Genomic DNA, 16,671 nt, shown 5'->3' with positions numbered 1-16,671 from the left:
CTAAACACGCACATCAACAAGAAAGATTTTTCTTAGTACTCGATCCGAATATTTTCTTACAAGACCATCTACAGTAAAAGAAAGATCCAAGAAGATTGGGTTTCTTGCATTTTTTTTTTTCCCAGAGAAAGTAGTCCGGTACAGGATCTGATTTGTGGATGCATTGCAGCAACTACTTTGATCCGCTGTCCTCCAGATTTGATTCAGGATCAGCTGGTTTGGATGGTGAGGATTGTTTGTTTGGAGATGCCACGGACATAATGGGTTTCTTGAACTGCACCAAGAGCATGGTCATGTTGTCGCATCCCTCACCACCAGCTGTTGGTGCCAGACACCTATCAAGCACTCTCTCACAAACCAGTGAAAGCTTGTTTTCCTGCATCTTTACAACGTTTACTGTCAAACAGGTTGTAGTATTTAGACCTTCAAGGCTTGAGTTAAAACTTACTTCTTGTTTTTTTAATATATATTCATATATATATATATATGTATGTATGTATATATGTAAGTAAAAACCAAACACGATTCATTACTTCTTCACAACCAACGTACAAACACCATAAATCTTAATTAGATGTTCATGTTATTAAATAGGTATCAAGAGACCTACGCACTCACCGAGGTTAGTTGTTCGTGAATAAAATCTACCAGTTGCTGGCTTGACATGCAATCCCTGAAAGCAATTAACAGAGACAGTAATCCACATATAAAGATCACACATCAAATGCCCAGGAGTTATAAAGTTATATTGATAGCTTATTATATTAAGAAACTCACTATCAGGACAAATCTCTCAATAAGTAGTTTATAGGAATTAATAGGTAATAAATTCCTTAAATTGACGAAGGCTCTTTTACAAGGTACCCTTGTGCAACAAAAAGAATAAATAAATAAAGGCTCTACAGGAATCTCTGTCACCCATTAGTCTCATCAACCTTTCCCTGCGCAAAATGATATGTTCAGTTCACCTTCTCATTAGAAGGTGCTCCATTTTTAATGGCATTACCAATTGAAAATATATTTTCAGTAGCTTTCATGTTTCAAGGATTTGGAAGCAGTACGTCTGACTCCCCCCCATTAGACATTAACAAACTAAAATGGCTATACTGGAAAGGAAAAAGCTTAAGATGTGTACCAGATGCCATCGCATGCTAACACAATAAAATCGTCATCATCACAAAGCTCAACCTTGAGAGAAAACAATTAATTTCATATCAATGTTTTAATAAATTCAGTCTTGACAAAAAAATATTGAAGCATTTATACAGAATGTGAGGTACATAACATGCATAGCAATTTTTTCATATTACTATGAGAATATACATACCGCATTTATATCGGGATTAGAAGTTACTATTTGCTTTTCAACAGGCAAATATTTATTCTGCTTGAATTCCATATCACCTGCAGCAAATGGAACTGAATCAAATTATGGAAACTACACCAACAAACTCTCTCTCTCTCTCTCTCTCTCTCTCTCTCTCTCTCTCTCTCTCTCCTCTCTCCATCAAACGTGAAATTTAGAAAGATGCATTTGTGCATATATATTCAATCCACAAAAAGAGTAGCACGGGGTTTCTACTAATGGTACCTAACTGCCTCCACGGAGGAAGCTCCAGAGGCCATGTCCAAAAGTTTCATATTTTCAATTGAGCCTAAGCTATGCAATTGGAGCACAGGGAACTTGGATATCAAAAAATTGATTAAATTTTCAGGATCAAGCTTTCAGAGGTGTAGACAAGTTACCTATAGCCCGAGCAAGATTTAAACTGCCATTAACACGCCCTGCATGTATAAAACCACCAGCCTTTACAATCCTTTCCTTCTCAACCTCAAGATCGGGTTTGTGATCCCTAGACAAATTATATGCCTGAAAGAGAGATGTCCAGTGAGAGAGAGAGACAGACAGAGAGGCCACAATACATCCAGTAACAAAGTTTAAATCTAGAATTTTTGTCTGGGATATGCTCCAGCATAAACACGGAATATGTCCACGATTTTGAATACAAAAGTTTTTGGGCAAACTACAAATTACCTACCCGTGATTATGAGTGATTACAAATTAACTATACCTTTGGAAACTGTCAATAGATTTCCTGTGGTTTTTAATAGTAAAAAAATATATTTCCTGTGGTTTTTGAGAAAAATGAAATTGTCATATGTTTTGTCGACAGATTCTTTTACATGATGTGTATCCATCGTATGAAACACAAAATTTGGTAAGAACTCCAGCAGATTAAAAAGTTACCTGACCCTTCCTAGATATCACACAACGAGAATCACCAGCATTTGCAACAAGAAGTTCGTTGTTTCTAATGATTGCAACACAGGCTGTGCTCCCAGAAGTTGGCCCAGCAAAATCAGAATGAGGTCCCTGGTAACAATGGATGCATTTAAACCCAAGGAATATGGTTAAATCAGATTCTTTTAATCTCAAATTCCATACACTGAGAAACCAAGTTACAGATTGATCCAATAATTTTTCTGATTTTAAAACCCGTTTCCTAAAAAATCAGTAAACAGATTACTGCAATTGCTTGATTAAGATGATTGCCCCAGAGAATTTCCATTTTTCTTCCCAAAAAAAAAATGATTTTCTAGTTGAGATGAAATATTCTGCACCAATTAGTCTCAAATGAAATTAACAAATTTCATAAGCCTGTTTAAGTTCTACATACTAAACACATGCATACATGCAAACTTTTGAGGCAAGGTGTATGTGGAACTCATATGAGCTCAATTTTAAATTCTATTGTGATTTATATTTATGTTCCGAAAACTGCTGCCACTTTTATGAACCAGTATCCTTATATGTAACTCCTTATTCATAGATAAGTGTGATGAATTCTGTATGCATGCTATATGCACTCGTGAATTTATGAGATGGCATCTATACTTTTAACCTCAAATGATTTTCAAGTAAAAAAAAACGCATTTAAACCTTCAAAGCTTCCATTGAGTAATTTCACTTTTATGTTGGCCAGCTTTATGCAGTGATCTAAGTAGGAAACTCGTATACCATGCCCAACAGATGTTTCCCTCAACCTTACATGATCTAGTTCCACTCACTTATTGAATGGCCCTTTGACTTAACATGGAAACAAAAATGGAACAAAAAGATCACTGTTGACAGTATATAAGGACAATAACCTCAACAAACTAACTGGTTTTCATCCTACCTCCTCAAAAGCCCAATCATCAACCTGTTCATTGCTATCACTGCTCCTTGGAGACCAAATCAACCCTTCTATCATGCCAGTAATCTTGTTTATCTTATCGCCCAAAACAGCTAATTCTCTCCAACCCCTTTGTCCACGCATCATTTCATCCATTCTGCGTAACCAAAACATCACTGGTTCAAACCACAAAAGGACACAAGTGTAAACTCAGCACCACTAACAATGGAGACATAAACCCACAAAAGGTTTGAAAGCCAATGGTAAGCCTGTAAATAATGAGGTATAATATCTTATCACTTAATCCAAGAAGCTAAAACTACCCGTCACAAAAGATACAATAATATACCCTTCTTAAAGCACATGTGCATGCTTTACACAAATGTCTGCAGACAGGTATATATGCATACGTAAGTTTCTTTTTTGCAAGAAAAAATAATGCTACCAACAGTCTTACCAATTTATTTTCCCAATCAATTATATATATAAATATCTGGGTATGATTACCATGAAGCAGAACAGTGGCCTTTTGAAACAGCATCCTGATTATTAGAAAGTTATTAAAAAGAACTGAATCCTCAAGAATATAATTATGAAACCTGAAAAAAGCTCTCTTAACAGAAGTTCCTATGTCTCCAGCAGCATATGCATCATTTTTTAGCACCTGTTGGTGAAGATACTTGGCACAGAACTTTGCAACCACCTTGCCTGAAAAGCAATTGGATTTACATGAGTACAATTTTCTCAGTTACTACACCAATATGAGAAATAGATTGGATCTTGGATCAAGAAGCAGAAGGGGTTCAGACTTTGAGTCAGATAGTTTTCCAACAAGGAATACGATTAGAAATAGAACTGAATTCTTGCCAAACATCTAAGTACATAAGATCTCTATGGGGTCTTGTCTCTATAAAAAAATTAAAAAATTAAAAAATTAAAAAATTAAAAAAAAAAGAAGAGAGTACATAAGAGCCATTTCGTGGAGCCTGAATTAAAAATCTGTTCTCTGCAGGCCCCTGTAACAAAATGTCAATAAAAAGAAACCCCACCCATATCTACACACAGAATAGGACCACTAATTTAAGTTTTCCAATATTGGATTTTGCACGATCTTCTTCCCCCACCCCCCCTCCTTTTCTGTCGGCAAGAGATTTGATGTTTTAGGACAATGGAATGGACACTTGCAAACACAGAATTTGATTACTACATAGATTAACCATTTGAGATTAGCAAAAAAGCCAAATAGAATCTATAGAACCTCAAAGGTTTTGAAATATTAAAAGATTTTGAGATATTAAATATATCTGTGAAAATATAAAGTTGCACCACAACAACCAATGCGCCTGATTAATGCATACAACAAAACTTAGTCCTTTTATAAGCATGTAAATAGTTGATCGTATACTATAACCAAAACAGAGGCAGATCAGATCTGGCAGAATACCCTTCACATAATATTGTAACATATGCAATCACACCACAGATTGATCTATGAAGTCATTATTAAGTCCAGAGGACAGCATAACCAATGACTGGAAAGCTACACAAATATTAAGCAACAATGATTCAAAACAAAAAAAATCCCCATTTCATGTGTCAAAATGGCCATCTGACATAGATTTGAGCATCTGAAGATTCTGAACCTGACAGTTCTTACCTCCATGGCCATCATAAACACCAAAGAATGAAGTGGATGAATCAAGATCAGGATATGCAGCATGCTGACAAAAGCAACAATCATATCAGCAAAAAACATATTAATATTTTCTAAAAAGTAAATAGAAAATCAAATAAGTCCAGAAAAGGCTAAATCACCAGAATGAACACTAGATTTATTTGTGATGTTCCACATTCCTAAAGAATTAAGGTTTTACTTCCCGAACAGAAAGTAGAAAGCAGTTTACAAGACTCCAGGAAAATCATGCAACATGTGTACTAAGTAAATCAAAATATAAATTCAAATAGAGGAAAGAAAAAATAATTTACGCTAAATGCTTGAATCAATCTCATAACCAGCTGTTGCAATTATCCTAAATCCCACCCGACAAAGGATTCAAGTGAGGAGGAAAATGAAAAAGAAAATGAAAAAGAAAAACATCCTTGGGGGGCTTACTAGATGCACCATTTTGCATGAAGTAAAACAAACGTGGAACTACTACAGAATCAATACAGAGAATCATACAGGTGACGATTATATTATCAAAATCAAACGAGTTGTCAAAGTCCTAACTGAATTCTTCACGTCTGCAAGAGAGTGAAATCCAACAAACCATCAGTAGAAATTGTAACCAAACTAACCGTGGAAGCTAGTAGAAATGAGGAGACAAACCCAATGCTAAGTGTAACACCATATGTCGTATAATTACTTAATTGCTATTGACCCCCGGAGACTGCATTACAATTGATAGCAGTTGATGCAATGCAGTCCGTGTTCACACACCCCAGTCACTTGATAGAGGACCCAATCCCACTTACATCAGTGAAGCAAAATGGGGGAAAATAAAAGAATTTGCGAAGGTTTTGTTTATTTACTCACAGCATCTTCCATGGTTGCCCGCCAACCTTGCATGGATGATAAACCATATCTAAGCCGATCGTTCTCCCCATCTTCAGAGAACTTCTCGGTTTTGGGAGTGCTGAGGTATGTACCCATATCTATCTGAAACCACACAGAACCCAATAAAAAAACCTTTCTTCTGCTCGTGGTTAGCAACGATTAACTAAAACATGGATCAAACAACATCTTAATAAAATGGGCCATTTTGATTCCATGCCACAAATTCACAACATTTGTTCCTCTAAATTACGTTCAGTTGCCCGGAAAATGCAGGGGAAACAATGAAAAAAAAAAGTAAAAATTCATAACGTATTTCCATTCTTATTAGTTGGTACCGAGTATAGGAAGAATCTCCACTGGACTTGGCTTAACACAACCACTTGTCACTTTTTAGAAATGGTAAATAGATGAAACAAAGATCAACTTTCTTTGCAGTTCTTTACTTTGTTTTCTCGGTTTCCTTATCAACCAAACTGAGAAATTTAGTCATCCAGACGTCGAATTCAAACTGCAAGATCAATGGAATAAGATCACACCCACATCTTTAATCTCAATCCAGCACGGACCTGCGTGTTCAAAATAAGAATCACAAAATCAACTCAGAATCCGAGCATGAAAGAACCTCGTACACCAATCAGAAACGAATTACTACTGAGAAAAAAAGAAGAAGAAGACAATTTCGAAGTACAGAAAACTATAACCAAGATTAAAATATATATATATATATGTATGTGCAAGGCCGGAAGCTAATTTCACTCAGAGATAACGATAGATCATCAATGGAGATAAAAGTGACTAAAGTGGAGCAAAGAATAGCTAAAAAAAAAAAAAATGCTCAGGTGCCTTGGATTTGGAGTTACACTTATATGATGCATGATAGGGGCTCCGTTCAGAGTTGGAGAAGAGGGCCTATCAAGGAGGCTTCTTTTGAAGAATTCAAAACATCCCACGAGAACTATTAGGCAATAAGGAGAAAAGCACAGAATTTGGACGATAGAAACAATGAATTATGAGAGAGAGAGAGAGAGAGAGAGAGAGAGATTACTTTGTGTCTTGGTGAAGCTTAGGGAATTCTGGTGACTAATGGTGGACTGCGCCAATGTTCTCGAGCGCCTCTCTCTGTCTCTATCACTCTCTTCCTACCTGTTTTGTATCATCCTCTATATTCATTCATTTGTTTCTTCTCTCTCCCTCGAACTTCCATTATTTTTAAATCGAAGAGAGACATATCTCTATTGTCCACCTACCTAATAAAGATAAAGCCTTTCTTTATTGCTTTATTTAGTTAATAACAACTAAAATAGTTAACTGGGTTAAAACTAATAAGATATTTGTTGAGAATTTGGGTAATCCTTTATTTGGAAATAATGTTAAGGATGTCATCTATGTGAAAGACAGTCGGTGCTCCTCTCTTCCCAAGTTCCAACTTCAAATGATAAGATGGCCTCCATTTTTGGTTTATGTCTGACTAGGATGACGATTCATCGACAGTAACGATGAAGAAATCGACACATCGGAGAAACCTGTAGTACATCAACTCTAACATTCTGAATGTTGTGTTCTATTATCAAGAGGCCATTTTATTTTAATCTTCTGACACAAAATTAATCCCTTTGATTTTCCTAGAAGTTCAATTGATGGTTGTGGTTTTTTTCATTGAATATATATATTTTTTATGAAACTGATTCATCCATAATAATTTCGTTAATAAATTGTAAAAAAACATAAATGTTGGTGCTAATATCACTCATGGCAAACCACTGCCATGACAGACGTTCATCATTAATGTTATTTACACCAACGAGGTAGCCAGCGGGCTTGAGGAGAGGGACCATACCCTCCCAAATATCTGGGAAAAAAAAAACGAAAAGAAAAGAAAAAAAATTCTGTACGAGTTTTTTTTACACTTTTCCAATAAATTTTGGTCCCCTCGTATATTTTCTATTTCCAGTTAACCTCGCAGTTTTATTTCCTATATATAAACAAGTCATGAGATGAGATTAGTGCAGTAAATACGAGGCTTATCATCAGCCAACGATGCTAGAAAGAATATACTTATAAGACATTAGTTTCTGAAAATGACTTTGTAACGTCAACAACATAAATAATTTCCATTTCATTCAGATGGCATCAAAATGCCTCTTTCACCACCAAGAAAAGTCAGAAGAAAAAAGAAAAAAGAAAGAAGAAACTGATTAATTTATGAATACAAATGGGATTGGGCCCTGCAACGTGCCCAGCCAGTTTTTCTTCGCTTTTCAACCAAATCTACGACGCGCTCACACACATATTATAAGCAAAAACGATTATAAATTATACCGTTGGGTCTACAATTTTTCATTAGTAAAACAAATTAACAATACATTTCAGGATATTTTTTATTTTGTTTGAAATCTCTCTGAGTGGCGTGTATAGCTAGAAAGATAGAAGCACACAGATTTCGCGGTGGAGGTGATGATAACGACAACAAGAGTAGTTTGGAAAATTGGTGATTAGACAAAAGGATGCGAGCTGGGGACATGGAATGGTTTAATTCTCGGGACGTGGAACCTTGTCAGCCTTAAAAATAAGCTTAACAAATTTCAAAAAATTATAATTAATTTATATTTTCTCCTGTAAATGGCTAGACGAATCGGTGTTAAGGCTGCATATCCTTTTCTTTATTTATAGGATAAAATGTGACCTAATATGCCTGCAGTTGCAAGGAATCTCTCTGTGTATACGAGTGTGTGGACATGTGGGTTTAAATAAATTTCAGTCAAGGTACCAAATCTTCCAGTACATTGAATCCAAATCTTGAGAATGAATATACAAATGGGAGGTGCATAAAAAATATATATTCCATACTTCAAAATGTTTATTGCAGAATCAGGAGATCTTTATCGTAATTGGTGTAGCAAAATTTAGCTGTCTGCTAACAAAATGCAGACTTTAGATACAGCTGGTTTCCAATATATTTTAAAGAAGTATAAAGACATTTCTCACATTCTATCCTTCGTTCTTTTTTTTTTTTTTTTTTTTTGGTTTAATTAGAAATCGGTGGATATTGATGGATAAGATCAAGATATCCTTCCTTTAAAGGCCCATTTTAAAAGTTATGGACTTTTGAGATTTATACCTTAGAGTAGAGAGTTCAACCCAACAATACCATGTAAATCAATCGAATCACAAAAATAATATATGCTCAAGACCAGCTACTCTACAGGATGTGAACCACTGGTCAAGGCCACTTTCCCCGGCCAAAAACTTGTGCAACTTCCCATTAACCTCGATTATACTGCACCCAGCAGTCTTAGAAATGCCTGAATCATTCATCTTGCCTCTCCATCTCTCCGCTTCCTCCCATTTACCAAATGCTGCATACAAGTTAGCAAACATCATGAACTCCCCGTCACTCATGAGGCTCGTCCTTTCTGAATACAGTTTCATTAGTTTCTCTCCGGTATCAAAGTCACGATGAATGACACAGGCGCTAAGCAAAGCACCCAAGATGGACTCCCCCGGTTCAAATGGCATGGCTTCTATGAGTTGAAATGCACGGTTAAGAAGTTTGGCTCTACTCAGAAGATCAACCATGCAGCTATAGTGCTCTCTCTTGGGAGTGATTCCAAAGTCCCTTTCCATCCTGTCGAACAATTGGAATCCATCTTCCACCAAACCTGAATGGCTACAAGCACTGAGTAGGCCAATGAACGTAATGTCATCAGGCATTATGCAGTTCTCTCTCATTTTATGAAAAAAATTGAGAGCAGCATCGCCATGGCCATGAAGAGCGAGTCCAGAGATGATGGCATTCCAACAATAAATATCCTTAACCTGAGACTTATAGAACACCTCCAAAGAATTCCTTAGGCTTCCGCACTTGGCATACATGACTATTAGGGCTGTTGTGACATGAGGACTCGAGTCTAGCCCGTGATCTTTAGCATGCGTGTGTGTTTTAGTGCCTCTTTGAAGTGATCCCAGATGAGCACAGGCAGTTAAAACACCAGTTACCGTTAGAAAATCAGGCTCCACATTTGCGGCCTGCATTTTATCAAAAAAATCAACCGCCTCAGAGTAGAGTTGATTGCGTATATAGCCTCTTACCATTATATTCCATGATATGATATTCTTTGCTGGCATCTCCTTGAATAACGTTTGTGCTTCAACCATGTCTCCAGCATTGGTACACGCCAATATCATAGAGTTCCACGAGACTGTATCTTTTGCAGGGATGTTACTGAAGATACGCCTCGCAGATATTATTCTTCCTGTGCTTGCATACCCGGAGACCATGATATTGAAAGATGAAAGATCTTTCAAAGGCATGGAATCAAAAAGTTCAGTTGCGTTATCCATCTGCCCACTAGATACGTATGCATCTAGCATCGAATTCCAAGCAACCACATCTTTGACAGGCATATTCTCAAACACTTTACAAGCATCACCAATGAATCCCAGAGAAGAATACATGTTCACCAAGGCAGTTTGGACAAAAACATGAACACAGAAAACAGTTTTTATAGTCTGGCCGTGGAGTGCAAACCCAACACGAGAACTAGGAAGGTCTCCTGCTGCTTTAAGTAAAATGGGAAATGTATAATTATCGGCATGAAAACCAAGTTCCTGCATACGTATATATGTTAGAATTGCTTTCTTTGGATGACCTTTGAGCACTTGCTCCTTAATGGTCTCATTCCAACTTCGTGGGTTGTCAGGCAGTTTCGACAGGCATAGGATGTTGCAGGCCAAGATTGTCATACTTCCAAATATGGCCAGACTGAAACAAAATGGTACTTCACCTGAGAATTAAAATATATTCAGGTGTTTTGGATTTCCTAATTATTAGAATTTAGAATGATAATACATCCACACACAAATATATATACATATAGAAAATGATATTTGGCCTCATCATTCCTCAAAGTTCCTGCTAAGATATTTTAATTTTTTTTTAATAGTCAAAGAAGTAATTATGAGTGAAGTGGTGTTTTTTTTTTTAAAACGTTCAAAATGTTTTAAAATATTTGAAAGAAAAAAAAAATACAATTTGCATAATATACACACACATTAAAAGGGCGATGGTATAATTTGCATTTGATTTTATCATTTTAACCCTTAAAAGGTTGATATAACACATTTTAAAAGATGAGTAATGCTACATACAGTCATTTTTGCGCACTCTCTGCACACTCCACTGATATGATTGGCTGGATTAATTTTTTTTTAATACACAACCAATCATATCACTGGAGTGTACAAAGGAGTCCACAAAAATGGCTACACATAGAATTTTCCTTAAAAGATTCATTTAAGTGGTGAGCGTAATTAAAGACAACGAATTCATAAATATTGGTCTTCATTCCATATTTTATTTTTCTTAACATTATTTAGAGTTATACTCTTAGTAAAAAGTCAACGATTTAACCAATTTTGTATAGGGAAACTTTCAAAGGTGTTGTGCACGGGATTAGAGTTTATCCTGCAAGGGTGGTTCCAAAGGATCTGTCTTGGAGGGGTTCCCTGACTTCTAAAAAATATATATTTTGTGTGGTTGACATATAAAAATACTGCTGACAAAATACCACATTAGTAAATATGTTTGATAATGATAATATTTAGAATAATGTTAGATATAATGTTAGGATGTACATGTATCATATACTCTATTTGAATAAAAATAGAGTCAATCATTGAAAAAAAGAAACAATATTTGCAATTCTAGGTAGTAGATACTGAAAGCCTCAATACTCCATTTGAAAAAGTGAATAAATATAAAATTTACGTGAAAAAATTAAATTTTTAATGGTGGATCCCACTATTTTTTAAAGAAAGTGTGCAAAACTTGCATGCACACCTTAAAATTGTATCTAATATTACTTATTAAAAAATAAGTTTTTTTATATGGGGCTTAAATTTATCTATTTTTTTTAGAAATATAGTTGCAAGCATAATTGTACACTAATGTGATGTAATTGGTCAAAAAGTAGATTTTATTGAAAACAATTTTAATTTAAATTTTAAGTATGAATGAATCAGTATTGGTATACAGATTAGTACGCGACCGTGTTTATATATAGCAAAACTTTTTTTGTTTTTTTTAAATGAGTACGCGACACACCCTAGAACTATATAAATCATTTTTCTAATATTTAAAAAACAAGTAGTATTGTGGGATATAAAATCAATCTTAACACAACTTGATTTATAAATATTCAATGTTACTTGATTTATAAGAATTGTGGGATATATGAGACTAATGGGATGAGACTAATTTTATGACTTAAAAATGTGTATATCCATCTCTTGATTTTAGGTGTAATAATTAAATAAAATTATATATAATCTTCATCTTCATTAAATATTATAAAGGCGGCATCACTTTATGGACATGTAATAGAAAGATCCTACAATGGTCTATGCCCAATTTGTAAATTGGTGGAGTCAACCTGTCATGCTTTATGGACATGTAATGTTGTGTCTGATGTCTGGGTAAAATCTCATAGCTTGTTACGGAAATGGCCATGTGTTGCGGAAGGTTGTTTAACTCTGTGGCAGAAGTTGATTAGCAGACTTCAGAAGCATGAAGCATGAAGCATGAATTGGAGGAAATAGCCTGTGTTATATGCTTCAGACGAAATGCTGTTGTTTTTTATGGGAAGTTTGATAGTCCAACCACACTTTAAAATCATGCCAAAGTTTACTTAGATGAGTATCAAAAGGCACAGGCTTTATCAAAAGTTTCGGCTGAAACAGTTAGCACCATAGATAGAAATGTGAAATGGCATAAAGGTGCAAGGGCTTGGTATAAAGCTAATTGGGATGTAGCTTTTGATGAGAATCATTCAAAGATGGGTGGTGGGATTGTTATTAGAAACTGTGAAGGAGATTTAATTGATTCTCTATGTATGCCTAAGTTTTTTGTAACTAACCCAGTGCTAGTGCTAGCATAACTTAATGCCTTACGAGAGTAATGACTTTTTGTAAGAAAATTAGTTTGACTATTGTTATATTTGAAGGTGATGCAATGAATATCATTAAGGATATCGAAACACTTGAAGAAAACTGCTATTGGTTTGATCAGCTCATTGATGATATGAAGAAGGTTTTCACTAAGAGTGACTATTGGCACTTGCGGTATACACCAGTACGAGAAAGGAACAATACTGCTCATCAGGCTGCAAAATTAGCTTTGAGTTATGAAAATGAAGTTATATGGCTGGAAGATGGACCAGATGTTATTAAGCAATGTATTTTTGTTGAAAAGCTCTGTAATTCTTGACTTCATGAACGAAAGGAGGGATGTTTTATTTAAAAAAGAAAAAAAAAATATGCAAAGTGCATCTAAAATCATGAGAAATAGCTCATCCAGCATAAAAGAAAAAAAAAATGAGTTGTGATAGTCTGCCGTGTCCTATAGATTAAATGTTATTTTTAAATTTTTTTTTTTAATTTTTAAATTTTTTTTAAAAATAAAAAAATATATTAATATATTAATATTTATTTTCTTCATTATTAAATAAAATAATAATAAAAAATTAAAATATATAAACGATCAAAATAAAGAAACAAATTCACGGAGCGCACTCGCATTATTCCGAAAAAATTATCGAAAACATAGGGTGGACATCCGTCGGAATTAAACGACAAAATGATAACGTTTATCCATAGGAAAATTTGTCAGCCGAAAAAACCGAAGTACTTTATACATAAATAAAACAATTAAATTCTTAAGGCGACAACTGTCACACAAGATAAGAATCTGTTCAATTTCAAAGCACATACGGATAACATCAGCTACATCATTGGGTAACTTCTCGCAAGTCTTTTTTGAATTTTTGAATTTTCCAAAGTTATAGTCCTTTTGGATAAGATGAAACAGGAAGGAAAAATACTAGGAAAATCTACTTCGTGAACACTGAAAACGAAATTCGAGCAAAATACATAACGAAGGAGCAAACAAACAAAAAATACCACGTGGAAACATGAGTTCCACTAAAGTAGCTGTTTAGAGAAACAAGGATGGAGAGAGACAGAGCGTCCACGATTAACCTTCAACTAGTTTCAACTGGTTCAACAAAGCTTGATCTTGTTGTGCAACTCTCAAGCCACCAAAGTTCCTAAAGCAAACAAGAATGGCTACCATGCTGTTCTCTGCTTCTTTAAATGGCCTTTCTCGAACAAAAATGAATCTAACTTCTTATCCTCTATGGCCTTCGATGTCTTTATCGATCCCATCCTTCAAAACCTCGATGGGCTCCTCCAAATCAGACATTTTTCAGAACGGGCTCTCTCTACAACAACCAACTATTGCTGGGTTCCTTGTGAAATCTCGTTCTTTGGCAGTTAACGCCAGAGCGGCTACGGATAAGACTATCTATGATTTCACTGTCAAAGTAAGTGTTTCGGGGAAGAACTCCTTATTTTGTTACCCCCCACGGTTTTAATTTTCGCCATGTTTAAATGTAAATTTTTTTGGGAATTGTGACTCTTCTGTGAGGTCTTCTGAGTTTGGTTAGTGGCTCTGGTCTTAGTTGAATAATGAATTATTGTCACATATACGTGCATGTGTGTGTGTGTGGAAGTTTACTACCTTTAAATTTTAATTTGTACGAGAGGAAAATAATCGAACATTATGAACTGGTATGTGCCAGCTCTGTCCTTTATCAGTATGAGAGGGAGTTCAGGACGGCTGAATTTGGGAAAGAGCGAGTAAGCATGCATGCGTGTGTGTGTATATATATTGTGCTTATGCTTGGAGGTTGTTGGTGCAGGATATTGACGAGAAGGATGTTTCTCTTAGCAAGTTTAAGAAGAAGGTTCTCTTAATTGTTAATGTTGCCTCAAAATGGTATTCGCACCTGAATGATGATTTGCAGCTATGATTACTTGTGTTTAAGCTGAAGTTTATCTTCTTTTTTGACTATTTAAAATCCCGGTTGCTGCATCATGAATACTCGTTTCAATTTGTCACAACGTTGTTTTTTTTTCCAAATCACAGTGGTTTGACGACTGCAAATTACTCAGAACTGTCTCACATATATGAAAAGTACAAAACTCAAGGTATGCTATGGTTAGTGGAGGATAGTGTCTACATTTTATTTATTTCATTTTTCAGATCTATGACACTTGCACCCAAGTGAACCGTGATTAATATCTCTGGCTGTGTACTTTTCATAAATGTGTAACGTTCACGGATGTAGGGATTAGTCAAACTTGGTAGTTCGTTTCTGTCTCTCTTATTGTCCTAGAAATATGGTAACAACCCATCAACACTCATTGTTCACTTGCTGCAATAGTATGGTTCATGTTCATTTTGTAGAAGTCCTAGAAAAAAGAAGAGACTTCTTTTGGTTTTATAACTTATGGAAGAAATTGCTTTCTCATGAATAATGATTATCCTAAATTGTTTCTGAACGCAGGATTTGAGATTCTGGCTTTCCCTTGCAATCAGTTTGGTGGGCAAGAGCCAGGATCAAACCCAGACATCAAGCAGTTTGCATGTACGAGGTTTAAAGCAGAATTTCCAATTTTCGATAAGGTGTGTTTAATATATTTTTTTCCTTCTATACAAAACATGAATGGCCGAGAGTGTTACTGAAGCAGTAAGATCGTGCACAACAGGTTGATGTCAATGGACCAAATACAGCTCCAGTCTACCAGTTCCTGAAATCAAGTGCTGGAGGATTTTTGGGTGATCTTGTCAAGTGGAATTTTGAGAAGTTCTTGGTTGACAAAAAGGGTAAAGTTGTCGAAAGATACCCACCGACAATATCACCTTTTCAAATTGAGGTATTTTTTCCTCTTTTTTTCACATTCAGTTCTAGAGTTTTGGAAGTTCCATGATATTAGATAGTGGTTGAAATCAATCATTTCAACAACTGCAAACTACTAGCAATGTTAATACTCGACATATTTCAGGACACATAATCATTATTAAGTGCAAGATTTTCGAACTAGGTCATATTCGGAAGCTAACAGGAGTACACTATACCGCCTGTTTTGCATCTTATTTTTTGACACTCGGAGCTCTAACATGGAGAGAACTAATTTAGATAAATTGATATGAAGTCAGCTTAATATGATGGTTTCCCAGATTTGCTGGTGGAGAGAAACATATTAGTATTCCTTGTGTATATAAAGATGTCAGGGGCTTGAATGTGTTTTCGATTGCAATCTTCTTGAAGTATATGGATGGCATTTTCCTCAGCTAAACTACTAATATATAGGTCCAAACTTAAGAAGAATCAGATCTAAATTTGAGTACATCCTACCAACATTTGTGGGAGGGCTATCCACTACTGTATTGCTCACACCAATAGGCGTCCTGTGGATGTTAATAAAACAGGAACTGTAATGCAAAGATGAATAAATCATTGGTATCATTTAGTGATGCATTTTCTGCAGCTTAAGTTGTTTTATATGTAAAGAGTGCTGGAAGAAATTGCTCTCTGCTTCTCTGATCTATTGCTCAAATTATTTCAGAAGGATATCCAACGGCTCCTTGCTGCTTGAACTGATGAACATAGAGCTGCAGAGGCATATATTGATCATCAGCTATGCTAGGGGTAAGAGGAATGTATGGAGTATACATAACACGCGGTTTTAGCTTCCATGTAAAGTTATTTCGTGATTCATAATTATAATATTGCTTTCTTCCTTACCTTCTCCACATTTTCTGCCTTTCTTTTTTAATAAATAGCTCCAATACATATCTAAAGCGATTGAGCGCCCCCCCCCCCCCCCCCCCCTCTCTCTCTCTCTCTCTCTCTCTCTCTCTCTCTCTCTCTCTCTCAATGTATCAATTTGATTGTAACTGTCGAAAAAGACAAATGAAATAATAAAACGAATATATAACACAAATATTAACAAAAAAAAAAAAAAGACCACCCACGATTGATAACCCTGCAACCCAAATAAGAGACCTTATGAACCACGTTTAGAAGGGTTCTCGAC

General features: G+C 35.4%; 3 protein-coding genes across 8 annotated transcripts; 1 reads left to right on the top strand and 2 right to left on the bottom strand.

Annotated features, from left to right (window-relative positions):
- Nucleotides 1-15: 15 nt before the first annotated feature.
- LOC122318123 (probable protein phosphatase 2C 60) lies at nt 16-6,966 on the bottom strand. 6 transcript variants are annotated; one of them, XM_043135270.1, is made up of 13 exons: nt 6,779-6,966; nt 6,594-6,657; nt 6,069-6,299; nt 5,713-5,835; nt 4,834-4,897; nt 3,776-3,884; nt 3,180-3,333; nt 2,249-2,374; nt 1,747-1,870; nt 1,328-1,404; nt 1,136-1,188; nt 619-673; nt 16-382 (listed from the first exon to the last, which is right to left on the bottom strand). In XM_043135270.1, the coding sequence occupies exons 4-13, from the start codon at nt 5,827-5,829 to the stop codon at nt 173-175; spliced, it is 1,089 nt and encodes a 362-aa protein (XP_042991204.1). In that variant the 5' UTR covers nt 5,830-5,835; nt 6,069-6,299; nt 6,594-6,657; nt 6,779-6,966; the 3' UTR covers nt 16-172. The 6 variants fall into 6 exon arrangements, with proteins under 6 accessions (XP_042991204.1, XP_042991201.1, XP_042991203.1 ...); XM_043135267.1 differs by lacking the exon at nt 6,594-6,657; XM_043135269.1 differs by lacking the exon at nt 6,594-6,657 and having other exon boundaries at nt 6,177-6,299.
- A 1,589-nt stretch (nt 6,967-8,555) lies between these two features.
- Nucleotides 8,556-10,664, bottom strand: LOC122318207 (pentatricopeptide repeat-containing protein At3g29230-like). Its single transcript, XM_043135408.1, has one exon. The coding sequence runs from the start codon at nt 10,474-10,476 to the stop codon at nt 8,899-8,901; it is 1,578 nt and encodes a 525-aa protein (XP_042991342.1). The 5' UTR covers nt 10,477-10,664; the 3' UTR covers nt 8,556-8,898.
- A 3,060-nt stretch (nt 10,665-13,724) lies between these two features.
- On the top strand, nt 13,725-16,378 carry LOC122317763 (phospholipid hydroperoxide glutathione peroxidase 1, chloroplastic-like). Its single transcript, XM_043134758.1, has 6 exons — nt 13,725-14,111; nt 14,490-14,566; nt 14,717-14,778; nt 15,138-15,256; nt 15,340-15,507; nt 16,201-16,378. Exons 1-6 carry the CDS (start codon nt 13,851-13,853, stop codon nt 16,228-16,230), a joined length of 717 nt encoding a protein of 238 aa, XP_042990692.1. The 5' UTR covers nt 13,725-13,850; the 3' UTR covers nt 16,231-16,378.
- The last annotated feature ends 293 nt before the right edge of the window (nt 16,379-16,671 follow it).

This window comes from Carya illinoinensis, chromosome 8 (genome assembly GCF_018687715.1).
Source record: "Carya illinoinensis cultivar Pawnee chromosome 8, C.illinoinensisPawnee_v1, whole genome shotgun sequence".
Lineage (NCBI taxonomy): Eukaryota > Viridiplantae > Streptophyta > Magnoliopsida > Fagales > Juglandaceae > Carya > Carya illinoinensis.
The sequence above is the reverse complement of the archived record's forward strand: the minus strand, read 5'-3'. Positions and strand labels throughout refer to the sequence as shown.